Genomic DNA, 20,000 nt, shown 5'->3' on the forward strand with positions numbered 1-20,000 from the left:
AACAAACAAAGTGCTCAATATAGTGCTACAGACAAGGAATACAATCAAGTTTTATTCGGGAAAGTACCCGAAATAAATGTCTTTGTTACGAACATAGGGAGTCGAGATATCACTTGCTTTATGTTTCTTGCGACGTACTCTGCTACAATATGTTGGGGTTACGTGTGTAACATTACATAAAGAACTATAATGCAATTGTGCATATTATTTATAACATGATTTGAAATGATTTAATGTACATATATATGTATGTTTGTATATATATATATATATATATATGTGTGTGCGTGTGTATGTGTTTTTTATCTATATATGCCTGTCGAAATTGTTCTGTGAGTGCGTGTGCCGATTTGTGTGCGCTTGTATATATAATTAGTATTATCAAGACATTCTTCCTCGTATATATCCTGCGGTCGTCCCCCACGGACTGTGAATCATCGTCCCCAGTTTCCTGGAGAGGTTTTCTCATTAGACAAATGATTAACGGTATTGCTACCAAATAAGCGTATCTGACGAGATTCAGGGCAGATTATTGAATAAATATTGCGGCGAAATATCAAAACAGAAAAGTGTCTGCAGTCATTGATATAAGTTTCCAATGTACACAGATATGTTTAGACAAATATTTACGCCTATCACAACCAGCGACGGAGTTTGTTTTCAGGAAAAGCCAACAGTCCTACTGGCTCGTCCATGACACTATGGACCTGTTTGGGATTCCATGAAACAGAATCCCTTTTCTCTAGTAGAGCTACACCAAAAAAATTAAAGTCATGTTACCAAGTTTAAACAAATAAAGTAAATAAATATATACAAAGCACACACACGCACACATACGTACACTCACACACAAATATTCTGTTTCATTTCTTCGTTTATTTGTTTTGCTGTTACTTATGTGGGTAAGCAAGGCATTTTATTTTACTTCTGGATTCGGATGAACTACTTTGGGGAATTTCTATGCGCTTTGATGGGAATATACGCACTGGAAAATTTGCCAAAAAAGATAGACTAAGCTGGAAAATACATTTATTCACATCCTACTAAATGAGGATACGACACCTTGATATTATACTTCTAGAAATATGGACCAATACTAATATCTACAATATCATTTATACTATGAAATTTTCTATCTCCCACATCCCTTCTCTTTCTCTATGTACTAAATAAAAATAATATTTATTTTCTTTCCCACTAAAGAAAATTAGATACAAGTTCGTTTTTAATGTGGGAGAAAGCCCCCCCCCCTCAAAGGGAGGCACTCTGGCAATATCCAAATAAATAGTAACTATCTCAGTATGAAAGGTTTCCCCTACATTGAACAATTACAGAACAGATACTACCATGCTCAAAGGCGAGGAAAAGTCAAACGGAACCCCTAATAACAAACATTTTCCTTGAACTGAAACGAAATACCATACGCCTGCTTTCAAACCACCACAAAAATGCCGTTTTCAAGTTTATTATAAACAAATACTTGTTGAGGTTTTCTGTTGGATAAGCAAATCCTCTTAATAATCTTCTGCGCATTCCACTTGTTGTTTCTAATCCTATCTAGCGATTATCGTTCAACTGAAAATTAATATATACAATAGATTTAACCATTATCCTGAACGTTGATAAGAGTTGAGCCGTCAGTACGAAATATATAACAGAATTTATTTTTTTTTTTGTAAATCATACAGTGATTTACAAAATTTAAAAATACAACTATGTGAATACATATTTTTCACCCCTGATCATGTGATAAATGTAAAATTCTTAATAATTCAACACTTACAAGTTAACACGTATAAACGCCACACCTAAACAGTGTATAAATGAATATAATAGATTTGGAAAACATGCAATAAAAATAGAGAGTGACTAGCATACATCGCCATCATCTACACACATATTAATGAATATATATATATATATATATGCATCTACATATATAATCATCGACATACAGTACTGTTTCGTCGTATCACAACTCATCAGTGCGGCTAGACATACACCTTTTCTCCAGCCGTTGATGGAACCTACAACGGGCGTGGTGACAGTTGATGGGTCTAACCATCGGACCACGAACAGGGCTCGTAAACATTTCTCTTCAAATGTCTATTAAAATAACATTTGCATGTCGCACAGTGCTCAAATTATCAGTTTGCTTACAAACAAATAGTGGGCTTCGCTTAGTTGCTAAGTACGCGTCAGGTGAAAATATATTTACAAAGTGCTCAACCCAAAGAGGGGGGAGCTTAATAGTCATCCACATACAGTAGTGTTTCGTTGTATCACACCTCATCAGTGTGGCTAGACATACACCGTTCCCCACCAGTGGATCGCACCTACAACAGTCGTGTTGACAGTCGACAACTCTAACCATCGGACCACGAATATATATATATATATATATATATATATATATATATATATATGTATATATGAAGAGGCATATGCATATATAAGAAGGTAAAAAATGCAATATTATGACATTCATTATTAAGTATATAAATTCTTTTTACTGTTAGTTTTCTGTAAAATCATGCGTTTTAAAAATTGACATAGAATTATGTCTTTGATAAGGATCGATACCGCGCATTCTTAATTTGAGGCTAATGTTGCGCTTAGGTCTAACAATTTTTGGTTCTTGATCGAAGTAGGATTGTACAAAAATCATTTGTTCTTCGGGTGCTTTATAAAAGGCTATACGCTTTTAATGAAAGAGATAAAATAAAATTTTTGAAAGTTAAAACCAAGTTCAGAAATATATTGCCTTTTTAGATAATGCAATCAATGTTTGAAAGATTTAAGTTTGTATTAAAATCTCTAAGAGAGAACACTACACACTAATTATGAAATATTTTAATTCTCGAATCCAATAATTCTACATCGGTATGGTAGTATTTAAAATATGTATTCGTATTGTTGTCTAGAATCTTAGTCGTCTTATTAGGATGGCGTTGACGATGGAGGATGATGACGATTTCTTAAAGATATTAAGAAACATCAATGGATAAAAGCTGAAGACTTTAAAAATGTAATTGTTTTCCAGGCTTCTTCATGTACGCGTATCGTGGCTAATTCGTTATTAATTACAGGCAATTGACACAAAGGCTCGATATATCCTGTCTCAACAACGCAATGTCGCATCTCAGTTCTTCTTTTTTATACACTTCATTAAAATGTACTCCGACGAACTTGTTACGCACGAGGCGTCAATACCTTAGAATAGTTTTGCATTTCACGTTTTCTTAGGTTCACAATTCGAAAGGCAAAGAAAGAGAGCGATAAAGAAAGAGAAATAGAGAGAGAAAGAAAAGGAGGGAGAGAAGGACAGAGAAAAAAGAAAAAGAGAGTTAAAGAAAATGAGGTCAGTTCCACTTTTAAGCTACACGCCAACACCTGTGTTCACCTAACATCGCTCGACTTCAAACGTATTCGATCTCACACTCTTTAGTCACGTGATTTCCGTTTCTGATCTTCCGCAACTTGAGCTTCTTACATTAATGGCAATTCACTTCCTATTCTCTCGTTTCAAAGTCACTGAGGATATAACACACATAACATATATATATGGATAAAACATAATTATACCATTCATGGTATGATTATGTGAAAAATGTTCTTTATTTTTAAAATTCAATCTTTTTTGTAATGCATATCATCAAGCTATTAGGATTTCTGGGTGTTTCCTCTTATTAAATTATTTACTATTAAATAATAATAATAATAATAATAATAATAATAATAATAATAATAATAATAATAATATTAATAATAATAATAATAATAATAATAATAATAATAATAATAATAATCATTGGGGAGGCTTAGTACCACTCAAATTCTAGCAAATACCAATAGCTGCTGCCAACAAGAAATCAATGGGAGGCAGCTGTTGCGATGATGCAAATTTATTTGCAAATGTTATTGAAAGAAGAAAAGAGTTCTGGAAATATGGGGATACTTGTTGTCACTCAGCTTCCAGTGAACACCGCAGGCTGTTTTCAGGGAAAGATCTCCGAAGACCTGTGTGGAAGTTTCTTGTAAGCCAATAATAATAATAATAATAATAATAATAATAATAATAATAATAATAATAATAATGAATTTTTAAACAATTTAAATAGTGAAACTAAACTACTAAGCAAGCGAACGCTTTCTGCTTGAGATACTTTTAAATAAGAAAAGAAGAAAACCTATAGAACGAACATCACACGAGCCGAAGACAAGTGAAAACAAACAGTAGTCCAATAAAATGACTCCGCCCACACACGCGATCATTCACACATACACATATGCATATAATGATATCAGCCAATGATAGTATCACACCAAACTCCCTTGAAATTTCAAGGCAGAGAGAAAGACAAAGGAGAGAAAGCAATAAGCAACTCTGCACTAGGGAGTTGTAGAGAGTACATGGAATTTGGGCAGTCTGTGCCACTTAAATTCTACAGATGACCAATAGTCATTGCCAATTGTAAACGGTAGTGGTGATAATGCAAAATCAGTTGCAAGATTTATTAAAAGAGTTGGGGACGTCTAGAAATAATGAGAGACTTTAATGTTTTGCTGTCTCTCTATAAATCTGGAAAAGCTTTAATTTTTTGGTGTAGCTCTACGAGAAAAGGGGATTCTGTTTCATGGAATCCCAAGCAGACCCATAGTGTCATAAGCAAGCCAATAGGACGTTTGTCATTGCGACTCCAGGAAGAATTAATTCTTTTCTCAGTAATACTGACTTGTATGATAACCCCAAATGAGTATATAATAGCAATCTTAACTCATGGAAATTCCAGTGCGCTTTTTAAATCAATCTTTATAATTCACTGTTAATAATAATATTTTTGAAAACAATAAACGTCTTTTACGGTCAGTCTTATTAAGAAAAATAAAATTTGTCTTCTTTCATAATAAACATTTCCAATTATTGTAAAATTATTGCCAACTTAACAGTCGTCTAATCAATCAAACGAATGTCACTTATTTAAATGTATGTAAAATTGGCATGTTTTAGTCGTCATGTTTAGAACATTTGATTTTTGAGCAGTTCATTTGAAAATGTATTAAGGACATCAGATTACGCACTAATCACCATCGAACGATCTCAGTGTTTTAAACGCGCATGGATAGTGAAAACGTGCATGCAAACATAAGCTGCCTTTATGTATTAAAATGTAGATGAGATCAAAGTGAAGATTTTCTAATTCTTCTTATTTTATACAGTTCACACAATGTTATGTAGTAAGTTCATTCTCAACTGAAAAAGTTTCTAACCTTTTGTAACTGTTGATTCCCGATGGTAATTTCGTGAATAATGTTGTTATTCTCAAGAACGAACATAATCTTTGCCGCCGGTTTCAACCTGGTCAGATGAAAATAAATATAGAATATCAATAATATTTTAATAACCAAAATTTTAACATCATGTTCCAATGAGGATTAAATATAGACTAATGAAAATATTATAATTTCGACTTTTTATATATCAGTAAATATAACGATTAAGTATGAATTATAACTAATTATTGCATTATATTATACATAATCGACTTCATTTTTTCCCTTCATATCCAAATATAAGAATATATTTGATTATAATAAATGATTTATACATGAATGCATTCGTAAAAATGATCCATTTAAAGTAAGAGACGAAAAATTCCACAAACCTTGTGAGACGCATGGAATAATAGATATTGGAATCTCGAACACTGATATCGGCAATGGCGACAGAATGCGTTGAAGAAGACTCATTGAAGTTTGAACCAACTAGAAGAGCTGTAAATTCTGGATAAAAAAAAAGATTTGTTATCAAAGTAACGGAATCAAATAGCTATTACGGCAATATGCTAAGAGACGCGTTCTGTGTTGATCATAATAAAAATATAAATACCTTTACTAATAGAATTAAATATTTTACTCGTGATCTCATTAATTTGACTAAAAGATGGAATTACTTTGAAATCATGTTGCTATTGTTTTAAAGGAAGCAAAACCGATTTCTGGAGAATCTATCTTTGTCTCAATTATTATTTTCTTTTTAATGATTTCCCCAAAAAGTAAATATTTAAGATTGCATGTTCGTCCGATTAGCAGTGATTAAAAAGGGAACAGAGAGAAGAAGAATGCATTTAGAAAGTTAGAATGTCTGCGGATTAGCAGCGACTTATTCTTTTTTCAAAGGTTGATACCGATCAACAATTCAGCATTCAGGTTTTAAAAGAGTTGGGGTCGGATGCTGCCGTTTTTGCTTCAAATACGACATATCATCTAATAAATAAATTTTGTGCAATACTTGATTTATTTGTTTGTCAAACAATGCATTTCCGTATCAATTTGTGAGCGAGAGAATACTTAAGTTTGGGGTAGCGAGTTATCTTTTTCCTGCCGATTTGATCCGTTTAATCTTCTTCAAATAGTAAAAAAATTAAACAAATTAGTAATGAATAACAGTGAAATAATTAACTGTTAATTAGATAATACTTTTAATGGGTTTCATATGTAAAACGAACATAACATAATTTTCCTTTTTCTAGTATATATTATTTTTCTTCGTTAATTGATCAATCTAGTCACTTTCGATAAGAATTAAAGTCACTAACATGCAAATGGTGTTAAGTATTATAGAAACATATTTCCGCAAAGTATAAACACATTACATTAGTTTACAGTGAGGGGAGATACACGTCTACTTAAAACGTATAAATGATGTAGATAATGACACATTAAATAAAATCCACGTATTAAATAAGACACAAAACAAAATTATCTAATTCATATTGTCAGGTTACGGATATAATAAACGAATAAAACATACCTGTAATTTTATGTTTCCAAAATGGTTTGTTTTCATAAGCTATAAAATTAAATATATTTTATCAATACATGTATGCAAGCAAATATGCAGATTGTCACACACACACGTACACACATACATATAAGAATAAACTGCACACTATATCATAAAATGAAATGTGGAAAAAATGTAATAAAAGACGAAGTGGAAAAGACAAATTAAATCTAGGAAAAGGAAAAAGAAAAACACATTAGATGTTCGGATTTCGTTCGGATATACTGACGTCTTTAGAAAAAGTGATAAGTTTAAATTTATTGAGTCCGAGCTGACCTATATCCAGTCGCTGCCCGGGAATAATAGATTAACTCAAGAGTTCCATGCAAACCGCAGAGACCCAACATTTTCTGTACTTTCGGGGCACTGTTTCGTATTATTAGTTATTGTTAAGCAGCCGAAACAACTGTCCATGTTAGTACTTCTCGCGTTTATGTGACTACGATGTTCGATGTTTAATTTCGATGAATCAAGTAGAACCATTAAACACCTTGTGTAGTGGATGTGTGAAATTAATTGACTTATTTATCAAAAACAAAGTATTTTTTTACTATATCATCAATCATCTAAACGATTACATGTAAACAGTTTGAAAAATATAAAATATAAAAACTATTTTATACTTTAGGTGGTGGGGGCACTTTCCTATATAAATTAGCTTAAACTAAGTACTCAATTCCTACCTATTTAACTGCAACTATAGACGTGTAATCAATTTTCGTAGGTTTTCTTTTCGAAAAGATTTTCAAACAAGTTTCTGAATTGTACAAGGTTAAAAAAATCGACTTCCAGTTACATCGTTCTTTTTAACATATTTAAGGCTTAGTTTAGGGTTATTGAAAGTTATATTTTTAGGTAAAACTTAGTTAAATTAATATTTAGGGTTATGTAAAGTTTGTTTCAGGTAAACATTTTTTAAATTCCAACTCTTTAAAAAAAAGTAACATAAACTAATTAATACCGGTTTCTCTAGCGGTACTGGTAGATGAATATATCAAGTTTATGTTTATCTAGATTATACAGTTTTGTCTTTAGTACGGACAAAATATTTTTTGAAATTTCGTGGAAAAATACGCTATTTACTATTTGCATGAGAGAGTAAGTAACTACGATGAAAGTATTCACATGTTGGTATTATTTGTAAAAAGAAACATTGCAAAGACTGTTTTGAAGCAAGAAAATTCGCTTTGAAGTCACGCCTAATGACTTTTTACGAATTATCAAAGAAAAGTAACCCAGTTAAACATATACATATAATGTTTTAATGCCATTGTGCTATATTAATTACTTTAAATATAAAACAAGTATCCAAAAAAATGCATGAGATTATATTAACTGTTGCCTTCGTAATGTGTAATCTGCCTTATCTTTATATCATATCATACATATCAGGTCAGCCATAACTGAGTCTATTTTTGTTTTGTTTATTTTGTTTATACTTAAGCATTAATTCTATTGGACTTGTTAATTGAAAGCAGAAATTGTAAAATCATTTTAGTAGATAGGGTTGGGTTAGAGTTAGGGTTATACATTTCCATAGGTAAACATGAAAACGAAATAAAATGCCGAAGACTAGAGTACCCGTGACCCTTTAAGTCAGTATATATTATAGCAAGCTATAGAATAGTGAGTATACAGAACTAATGTACAAAAGTCAAGTGCGTGTGCATAATTAATGTATAAACGCGAAAAATTGAAAACACACGTGCGCGAAAAACATGGCGGCCACTTAAAACAATACACAATTTCGCGTGTGAGTAAAAATTAAATGAACGCGCGCACGAAAACAAACATGGCGACCAGTGAAAACACTACGAATACATTGGTCTTAACATCATTGCCCTTAGATTAAATGAAGAATCTTTCATATAAAAGGGGTGTAATCCGTTGAAAAAATTTAAAAAAAACGAAAAGAATAACGAAAAGAAGTGGATTTACATTGTACAGGTCAACCCTTGTTTTGTTTTGTGTGTATATTAATAGCCTTAACAATATTTGGAAATTTACTGATTAAGTAATATTTTATGGTGAAACTTTTTTCAAAGCACATCTTTATAATAATAATAATAATAATAATAATAATAATAATAATAATAATGATAATAATAATAATAATAATAATAATAATAATAATAATAACAATAATAATAATAATAATAATAGTGGTCAATAATGCATTCCTTCCAAACCAACAAACTCCAACACATCATATTTTTAAAGGATTACATAAATTGATTATCCAAGAAGCTGCAGATGATAAAAATAATGACGTTCGGAAAATGTATTTTAAATATGAGCGTAGACGGAAGATAATTTTAACTCACATAAATTTGGGCACGTGTTGCAACATGAGTCATTTGCCTTCTGGCATGTAGGACGAGGGCATTTTCGAATGTTTTGGCATGACACCTTTCCTGTCCAGTACATCTTATCCTTCTGAACTTTGTTCACCTGAAACAACAACAGCAACAATAACATAAGTAGCAATAATAATAATAATAATAATAATAATAATAATAATAATAATAATAATAATAATAATAAATTATAATAATGATAATAATACATTATAATAACAGTAATGAATAATAACAATAACTGATAATAAAAATGTGACGATATGAATTGAAAATGGAAAGGAAGAAACAAAATGTTCCACGATTCGTCTGTAACATAGGTTTTATTCAAGAGATTATAGGTTTGAATAACATAATATTTTTTATGTGTTTTCAAACGTGAAGCATTTTCTTTCCACTTTAATAAAATCGGGTAATCAGGATAGAAACGTGAATCATTTTCCTACCTTCTTCTTGCAGTTGTTTCATTCATACATTAGTTTGTAGGCTATGCAATTGTGGGGTATTATACTTCGGTTTCCATATATTCTATCAGCAGAGAATACGCACCGTTTCGTGGCCAACCTCTCGACGGATTCATTTGCGTATTGGATGTAAGATCCTTTTATTTTATTGATTTAAACAGTTCGTTTACTTCAGATTCAAATATAGACATTTGGAAACAGCTAAAAATACTAGTTATTTTAAAACCTACATTCTGTTGAAAAAAAACCCCACATAATAGACGAACTATCGAACATTTTCTTTCTTCTTTTCTTTTTTACGTGGGAGTCACCACTTATCAAGGCCTGGAGGCCACTGGAGGATAAGTTATTGCGTGTACAGCAATCAATGGGATAATATCGTAGTAATCGTTAGTAATGGAGATTTGATAAATTAGATTTCTTAACGGGGCGGTTTATGAGGAATTTGTTTATGTTGGACTTGAAGACATCCAAATTGTAGTCAGGTGGAAAATAGGCAAACAAAAGAGAGTTCCACAGGCGTGCACTTCTAAGAAAGAAGCTTTGTTCATGGAATCTACGTTTTGATTTAGGTACAGATATAGAGTGGGGAAAATTATTGCCAGTGGTTTCAACCAGACGGGTGTTTTTCGTGAAAGATTAGCGAGGGGAGACCAGAGATTGGAGCTCAGACGAGAACTTGCCATGGAAATAACGATAAAACAAAGACAAGCTCGCAACGTCTCTTCTGTGGGAAAAGGGTTGCAGAGAAGAAAAAAGGGCATCTCTCACTAAGCTACGAAGTCTATTTTGTACTCTGTCAAGGCAGGATAAGCTGTTTTTAGCAGCTCCTACCCAGATGTGGCAGCAGTACTCCATCGTTGGACGTACTTGGCTTTTACATAAATAGAGAATTGCACAAGCAGTGAGATATCTACTGAAGCAGTAGAAGAATCCCACCATTTTTCCAGCGATCTTGGCAACAGATTTGATGTACGTGTTCGATTTCAGATCAGGAGTAGAGGTCAATGCTAGAAGCTTGTAAAAACATGGAGCCTCCCCTAGACGAGAGCCTTCCATTTCAATTGACGACAGATGACCATCAGAGCGTTGATGATGTAAAGATAGAAGCTTGGTTTTAGATATATTAAAAGTAACAAGCCCCCTCTTCCCCCATTGTAACACGCGCCTAAGCTCAGAGGAGAGAGAATCAGAGAGAACGTGGTCGTTTATAGTCTTTGATATACTGCCATAGATGCTAGTGTTATCAGCATAAATGTCAACGAATGATCTAAGTATGTGTTTTGAGAGATCATTGATGTAGATCAGGAAGAGAGTTGGGCCCAGGATGGAACCCTGAGGGAGTCCAGCATTAATACAGCGGGTTTCTGATTTCTGCCATCAATCACTACTCTTATGAGTCTATTAGAGAGAACTGTTTTAATAATTGAGAAAACATTTCCAGTTATATTTTAATTGGAGATCTTGTTAAGTAGGCCTTTATGCCATACCTTATCGAATACCTTCGATATGTCAAGAGCAATTGCTCTAGAAAGGAAGCCTTTGTCGAGAGATTCATTAATCCTATGAGATATAACCGTTAGCCCATCTGCTGTAGATCTAGCAGAACAGAAACCATTTTGCATGTCACTAAGAAGGTTATTTCTGCTGAAGTGGTTGACTACTTCTTTATTTAATATGGATTCCAACAACTTACTCATGATGCACAGGAAACTTATTGGTCTGTACCGAGATTCAGATGACCTATCACCTGAATTCTTAAATACAGGGCATACTGATGAAGTTTTCTAGTGTGTTGGGAAGCAATTCTCCTTAATACAACGCTTAAACTGTTTTGTAAATATGGGGGTAAGTTCTGGTTGAAGCTTTTCCAACACTATAATTGCAATGCCGTCAAGGCCGGTTGCTTTACTGGAATCAAGGTTCTTGATTAGCTTGGTGACATCACGCACATATATTTGTATGCCGCATAGCGTGTTGTCTGTTATAGGAGGAAATACGGGGGATGATGGCCTTGGTCTAATATGGTAGAATTAGCTGTAAAGTTCTTGGCAAATAGTTTGGATGTGTCTGATGTTGACGAGATGACCTCAGGTCTATTGATAATGGTTGGGATAGAACTCACACTTCTTTTCAAGATCCTGTTTGCTATTTGCAAAAACTGGTGGTAACCAAGCTGCTGCTCAGCTACTTTGGATTTAACAGACTAAGCATATAACTCTCTTGCATTTTTTATTACTCTTTTACAGTGGTTGCTGACAGTCTTGAAAGCAGCTTAAATCTCACTACATCTATTACGTTGGTAGCTATGGAAAAGTTATATCTGTGCGCGATTGCGGCAGCGCATTCTTGGGAGAATCATGTCTGGCTGTTAGGGTTTTGCTGAAAAATTTTGGATGGTATGAATCGGTCTATACCTACAATTAACGATTCCGTCAAGTCTGATACTATAGAGGTTACATTCTTTTCAAACATGGAAAGCAGAGGTAGATCAGATATAAATTTACGGAAGCTATTCCAGTCAGCCATAGAGTATTGATATCATATACGGTGGAGAAGTACGTCTGAAGACTTATTAGATTTCATTTTTATTTTAAATGATACAACCGAGTGGTCAGAAAATCCCAGGAGAGACAGGACGGAACATAAACATAGGTCAGGGCAAGTTGCGAGAAAAAGATCTAGGAAGCTTGCATACTGAACGTTAGTATCGGGCACACGGGTGGGTTTGTGAACAATCTGAGTGAGGTCATAAGCAATGGAGAAATTATGATAGAACCTCGTCTGTCTTGTTTAAGTGGGTCGACCATTCCACATTGTTGACATTGAAGTCACCACAGATGTGAATCTAAGCCGAAGGATGAGCAGACAGGGTGTGGTCAATTTTCTCAGATATACTCTTAAAGATAGTAACTCCGCTGTTTTGGGGGCGAGTGCGGGCAAATATAAATGCGGTGGTGTAAGCAAGTCTAACCTGGAAGACCATATAGAGTAAATTAGGGTCTTCTCTGGAGATATCCCTACCACACGGAAATCTATCTTTAATGTAGGCACATATTCCATGCCCATGTCGATCTTGAGGGGTTAGATTTAAGTTAGAGTATCCTTTAATTATGAACTCATCATGGGAAATAGTCAGCCCAATGCTAGTTCCACTTAGAAACAATGTGGAAGGTTAGAACGTAGACCCCTGAGGTTGGAGAAGGAGACATGGTAGTAGCGTCTACGTTGGAGGATGAGGTTCTAGGTTTATTCGTGTATATTTCTAGAGATATTTAATGCTGAGATTTATGGATTTGTGGAACAGGTCGACAGGAAAGTAAGAGAGAAAAAGAAATGACTCTTTTTCTTATTTAATATTTTTTGTAGCACATGATAAGGTAAAGCCGTAACAATTACCGACTAATATGTCATCAAGAGCCCCTACCAAAAACTAGTGCATGGTCTAGAATCCATTCACCAAATGGCAATACAGCAGCCCCAGTACTTTGCACCTGCTGATAGGACAACATCCTAAGTGGTTAATTCAAGTTTCGGGTTCCTAACTATCAGGCAGATAACGTCAGCCCAGATGAAACGTTTGCCTCCAGCACCCTTACTAGTGACAGGACCACGAGGATAGACATAGAAACAGAAAATTTCCGACATCTCAGGCTACTCTTCACGCAACTACTGCCGAACTAGAAAGAAGCTTTTTCTTCACGCTTTGTCAGAAAAAATCACTTATTGGAAATGAGGATTGAGGAACAAATAAGGAGAAGCAAGATGTACTGGAGTTGCCGATAATACATCCACAGTGCATTACCTACTCTCCATTAGAAAAAAAAAATGAAAAGGTTAAAAAATAAAAAGGTCAAGAAAAAAAATTAGGTACAAGGAACTTATTAATATCTACTTTATCTAAGTTCGTTGCTCTATTTCAAATTTAGGGTGATATTTGAAAATAGTCTCCCCTTTTCTTTTCCATTTTTAATTCATAAAAATAAGTATAATAATAATACAATGGGTCATCTAAAAAAGACATCAGTCTTGAATGTTACTACACAAAATAGTGGTGAATAGTCAGTAAGAATAAAAGGGCCGAGGAGATTCCCACTGGATAAGTGCCAAGAGTGCTGGGACCATGGAAGGCTCATTGTCACCCAAAATTCAACGAGGGCGAATGATCTTTCTCAGTTGTCTAAAAATGGTAGCAAATACTGGAGATTTTGGGGATACTCTTCACTTCAAAGAACGCCATCGGTTATTATCAGTGAGTAATTACTTATGATTGCCTGTGTAAGAAATTGTAGTGAGTAGCAATACTAATAGATAGATACATACATACATACATACATACATACATACATACATATAAGGTCGGCCATAAAGTCTATTTTAGTGTTGTTTACTTTGTTGATTCTTAAACATTTATTCTATTTTGCTTATCAATGGAAAGTGGAAATCGTATATACATTTTCATAGGAAAAAATGAACATGAAATAAAATGCCTAAGACTAGAGTACCCGTGACCCTTTTGGTCAGTATATGTTATAGTACCTATGGAATAGCGAGTATAGAGAACTAATGTATAAAAGTGCAAATGAGTATACAGAATTAATGTATGAACGCAAAAAATCTAATTCACGCACGCGCGAAAAAAACATGGCGACCAGTGAAACAGTACGTAATTTCGCGCGCGCGTAAAAAATTAAAAATGCATGCAGGCACAAAAACAAACATGGCGACCAGTCAAAACAATAAGGGATACATTGGATAATAGAGGTCTTAACATCATTGCTCTTATAGTAAATGAAAAATACTTTATATAAAAGGGGCGTAATCCGTTGAAAGAAAAATTGAAAAAAACCCAAACAAACAAGAGGAAAAAAATACAAGGAGGGAGTGCGCATTGTACAGGTCCACCCTACTTTTTTGTGTGTTAACAGCCTTAAAATATCAGAAAATAATAATTGACTGATAAATAATATTTATCAGTGAGACCTTTTCAAAGCAAATCTTTAAAAAAAAAAAAATTAAAAGTCCCCCACCATTTTAAGTGTATACATGTTTGGAATTTATGACCCAAACCGACCTCAGAAACCAAATTTGAAAATTGCTAACGATAACATGTCTCACTACGTCACCAATAAGTCGTGTCTCATTTTACGTTAAATTTTAATGGGAAAGTGATCCCCCAAGCTAAAATTTGAAATGTTAATTATATATAAAAACTTCTTATTTTATATTATTTTTAAAGGCCGTTAATACGTATTAGCTAAAAAAAAAGTACATTTTTATTTCTTTTTAGGAACTAAACTATGCTGGTTAAGTCGTAAAATTTTTTTTTTTTAAATATGTAAATTGATGTAGTAGTCTCTTTTTACATTAGAAAAACATATTTACTTTGTTTTTATTTACATTAGAAAAACTTATTTACTTTGATTATTTTATTGAAAGTAATTCCAACTTGCAATGAAAAATACAAACAAAATAATCGTAAATAAATATGTTTAATTACGCACAGCTTGGATAAAGAAAATATTTTTAAAAAATATGTAGGTGAACCTGATCAATCGGCGCCCTTTTTAATTGTTTCCTTTTCGTATTTTTTCAAATATTTCTGCGGATTGTTTGACACTCAGCTCCCAGGTTATAAGAAAAAAATGAAAAAAAATCAATATTTAAATCAACGTTCTAGGAAATCAGTTCCCAATTTTCAAAGCTGATGTACAGCACCAATTTGTAATGGCTACTTCAGGCCCCGCCCCACCATTATTATTATTATTATTATTATTATTATTATTATTATTATTATTATTATTATTACTATTTTGTTTTCTATTTTTAGCGACTTTTCGCTTTTAGAAAAGTTCGGTCTACCCCCCCCCCCCCTTCATCATTATTTTTTATTTATTTATTTATACTTTTAAAAAGGGTATTGTTGCATTTCTTTTTCAATACATTTAGTGGGTAAGATGAAAAAAATGTTCCAATAAAAAGGGATTTTAAGATCTTTTATTGACTTGAGAAAACATTTTTTAGGTGATGAGTGAAAAAAATAAAACTCAGGAAGCCTACAGAGCACTACTGCAAGCACTAATTAAAATTGAGGAAGCTCTACTACAAGCACTACTAAAACCAAGTTTCTACCTCCTCCCTCCTTTAAGAGATTTTTTTTAAGTAAGTCCCGAAAAAAATAAATCGTCAGAATCCGCAGGAGCGCCACTAAAAGCAATAAATATGGCTATAAATATGATTATAGATATATATTGTATAGTTATATTTTAAACAATTTTTAACCCAACAGGGTTAAATTACATTTATTTGTTAAAATAAGTTAAAACAAAATATATTGTTGACCTTGTATATGCTTTGAATAGCAGCAGTGGCTTTTAATATCCGACTTAACACAGGGCGATAGTGGAATAGGTAAGTAAACAAATTTTTGGAAACCGGAAGTCAGAAACCGGATGGACGATTTAAACGCCCAAGCAAACAAGCTGATTTGAGTTTTATAATTATATTGATAGATATATTATTATGTAAACGCGATTAACACAATAGCAAATACAAGTGTTTTTGTTGAGCCAGGAGCGTTAGATTCGTTCAACGAAAATTTCTGAAAGCAATTTAGGTTCGTCTATGCAGAAATTATTTGTCTGATAAATTTATATTCAAATAAAGTGATATACTTATATCAGACAGTTTATTTTGTAATACAATTGTATGGTCGCTTTTGTGGACCATGTACACACATACGTATGAACATACATACAGCGCAGGGCAATTATGAATACACTTGAGTTCTTAAGGCGAAACTTCGAATGCGGAACCTCTCTCATATAATATAAAGAATGCTTATTAGACAGAATTCAATTGAAATAGAAATATAAACGCACTTCTGTAAATGACATCAATCAATCTAAGAGAATTGAAACTTTTAGAAAATCCATTACATTGCAGAAGAAATATATAAAATAGCACGCACATATGCTCGCTTTACAATAGATCGGCATTGTACGTGAAGAAAAATGAAAAGATGGAGGGGACATCAACCAGACTTAACCGGAAAAATGCGATGAGTAGGGAAAACTCGGGGGAAACCTAATGCTACTCAAATCTAACAGCAAACATACGGTCTCTGCAAACGGCTATGCTAAATTTTTGGATGAATGATTAGAACAAAATACATTGTCAATTTTTAAGACTGATAATGAAATTAAGAGGTACGTGTATTAATAGTACAGCAAATTACACAAGACGATCCCATTTTGAAATGACCTATCGACCAGGGTAACCACATCAAATAACATTATATGTTTTGTCTAAATAAAATATGTGTACGTTTGTGTATATTTGCATTTATTGCTGTTTTCGAGTTTATATGAGTTTGTGGGTTGATGGATATTTATGCATATTCTTACAATGGCGAGATTTGATACGAGGTCTCTTCCACCCCGCGGTGCTCAGCGGAATTAGACGTGAAAGGTCATTGTCAGAAAACGTCTCTTGTCTCCGGCACCTTCATCGAAGTGACCCGAGAATGTTAGTACATCTGTACATTGCTGCTGTGCGCTATATTATTGTGGAAACAGTTGTGCTATTTGAGAAGAAATTAGTATACAACAGAGATCAAAGGAAATAGGAATAAGAAGATTGTATTGACTTGAGAGGCATGTCGGATCAGACGCTCATAGTATGTCCTCGGGTAGATAATCTATCACATATAACAATAACAAAAACACGAATGACAATAAAAACAACAATTATAATACTAATAATAATACTAATAAAAATAACAAAAAGAACCAGATGAGATAAGTAACAAAAATGCTGACAATAATAACAATGACCGAGGGAGTCGGCGTAGATAAAAATTAGAATACAATCCAAGCGATCATGATTTTAATCAGTAAACTTCATAGCCAGCCATAGTTTTTGTAGGTGTGTTTTTGTAAGGTTTTCAAATCGACACATTACAAACGAATGTAATGGCCTACTTGAAAAGATAATGTCCCGCCAATAATTTATTCTGGTTAAAATGATTAACTCTTTCTGATTAAAATATTGAATATATGACTATGGGTATATTTTCTTACTGTAAGGTTAACACTTCGCAAGTTATCCTCAAAGAAAAAGTTTGATAAGACAAAATGGTTATAAGGGAAGATATGAAAACTATGAGAGTACTAACATTAATTAAACTATGGATTGCATTTGCTTACGTATGAGACTATTAACGACAAGAAACTGTTAATATTGGATTTCAAGATTAACAAAACAGTAGAGAAACATGTCGCAGTAATGTGTCTTACAGGTGAGGAGTTTTTGCAAAGAAGCTTTATTCATGAGAATTACACGTGGCACAAGGCACAAGATGGGATAGGGTAAACACATTCTTACTAATGTACAGGAATAAAGCATTATGGCTATGTTATCTCATTAGGAACTACCGAAGATTGGTGCTCAGTCGGGCATCATTGGGTAGATGGAGATTAGGAAGTCGTTTACCTTAGACATCGCTGCCCGAAGTATTTCGGAAACTCTTCATCTAACATTAATAGAGCATAATAAAATATGTATTATTCATAATTTAAGGGGAATTTGGTATTGTAATTTTCCGACTGTAAATTGAAGTGACCTCAATTAATATCAGAATTTAAAGCAATTAAACGAATATTAGTTTATACTCGCCCCTTGTGCGATGTTGTCACAGTACCTGCGTACTTTAATTTCAATCTTTACCAAGCCTCTACAACTTTATACTTAGTACGGCAAAATATACTGTGAAATGTCTTTTTTAATTAAAGAGTAAGTCACTACAATTAATATATTTACGTATTGTTCAATTGAGGAAACAACCCGGTAAATTCTGTTTTAACCAAAAATAAATTGTTTTTAGTTTTATGTCTTATTTCCACGGATTATCAAAAATGCTCGCTTAGTTTTAAAATATTTATTATCATATTATGTTACTTTCTTTAAGCTTATAAAACACGTAACCATTTAAAAATACTTTAGACTAAAGCGAAATTCAAATTACTACAGCTTTAGTAAAGTGTCCTTTGCCTTTTTATGTATTTCTCTTTGCGTATGGGCGGGAAAACTCCGAAACAGCGCAACATTATAATAGAATATAGAACGATAGCAGATTTATATATGACTAGCCTGGGTGCTCGGCGTTGCTTTGGTGTTTGGAGGTGTGTGGTGAGCAAAAAAAAAAAAAAAAAAAAAAAAAAAAGAAAGAAAAAAGTGATAGTAGGCAGGCAAGCTAAAACCCGTACCGCGAGAGAGGAAAAGAATGTAAAAAAAAAAACCCCGAAAAATGACATAATTGCTGTTGCGCCAATCGCCAAAGAGAAACTTAGACGTAGGTTTAAATTAAGGTTAATCAATCGAAAAAAGGAGATGATTTTCGAAAATATCACGAAAAGAGCAACACCTCCTTGTGCCTAGCTGAGAGTGAAGGAATTAATGTTTTGGACCAAATTTTCGATATTCGTCGTCCAGACGGCGGAGCTTAAAACCGATACCGATCTCGTGAAAATCCGTCGCCTCTGTCAAAAGATTTCGGCAGACATACCTGTATAAATACATAAATACATACATACATACATACATACATACATACATACATACATTTAAACAGACAGGTGAGATTTATATTATAGACTAGCCTGTGTTCCCGGCGTTGACGGGTATTTGTAGGTGTGTGTTGAGCAAAAAAAAAAAGTGGTAGTAGGCAGGCAGGCAGGCTCGAACCCGTACCGCGAAGGAGGAGAAGAACGTGAAAAAATAAAAATGTGATGTCTTTGCTAGTGAATGTAAAAGAGGGATGCCATACAAACATACATTTAAAAAGACAAGTGAGATTTATAGATGTTGAATTACTAAGTGTAAAGTAAAGATGTGCGCAGAACACAGTTTTTGCATTGCATAAAAAAATAAGTATGAAACAAAATACATTCGCTTCAACTTTTGTACCATCGCCATAATGTTAGTTGTTTGTGCTTACAAATACTTCAACAGAATGTGTTCCAACAGACTTCACTTCAACGGAAATATCTTCAACTAATCCGACAAACTACAAAACCCTTCCTTTCACTGTAGATATTATGAGAGGCAGTACGTTAATCGTTTCTTTCAGCGAATATTTTACCTTTCATATTTCTCTGCTACCTGTTCTTCTTCTGACTGTGCCAAAAGGCAGCGACTTAAATGTAATGGGAAGAAAAATCTTGCGGCACAACTTCCAACTTAGGATGCTTCTATAAACCATGTCCCTAACACGTGTATTGAGAATGTTGCTGACTGTGGAAAAAATGAATTCCAGAGCACAAAATTTCGTTC

The 20,000-nt window shown here is 33.4% G+C and overlaps 1 protein-coding gene across 1 annotated transcript in view; it reads right to left on the reverse strand.

Annotated features, from left to right (window-relative positions):
- The window catches only part of LOC145272940 (chordin-like), a 223,255-nt gene that overhangs the window by 72,373 nt on the left and 130,882 nt on the right, over positions 1-20,000 (reverse strand). Inside the window, exons 3-6 of the mRNA XM_080127055.1 lie at positions 9,172-9,298; positions 6,815-6,853; positions 5,667-5,784; positions 5,272-5,359 (exon numbers count right to left, since the gene is read on the reverse strand). Of these exons, the coding sequence (XP_079983181.1) occupies positions 5,272-5,359; positions 5,667-5,784; positions 6,815-6,853; positions 9,172-9,298 (372 nt within the window). The remainder of the gene's footprint in view (positions 1-5,271; positions 5,360-5,666; positions 5,785-6,814; positions 6,854-9,171; positions 9,299-20,000) is intronic.

Source organism: Euprymna scolopes, chromosome 4 (genome assembly GCF_053919585.1).
Source record: "Euprymna scolopes isolate OS-2025 chromosome 4, ASM5391958v1, whole genome shotgun sequence".
Taxonomy (NCBI): Eukaryota; Metazoa; Mollusca; class Cephalopoda; order Sepiida; family Sepiolidae; genus Euprymna; species Euprymna scolopes.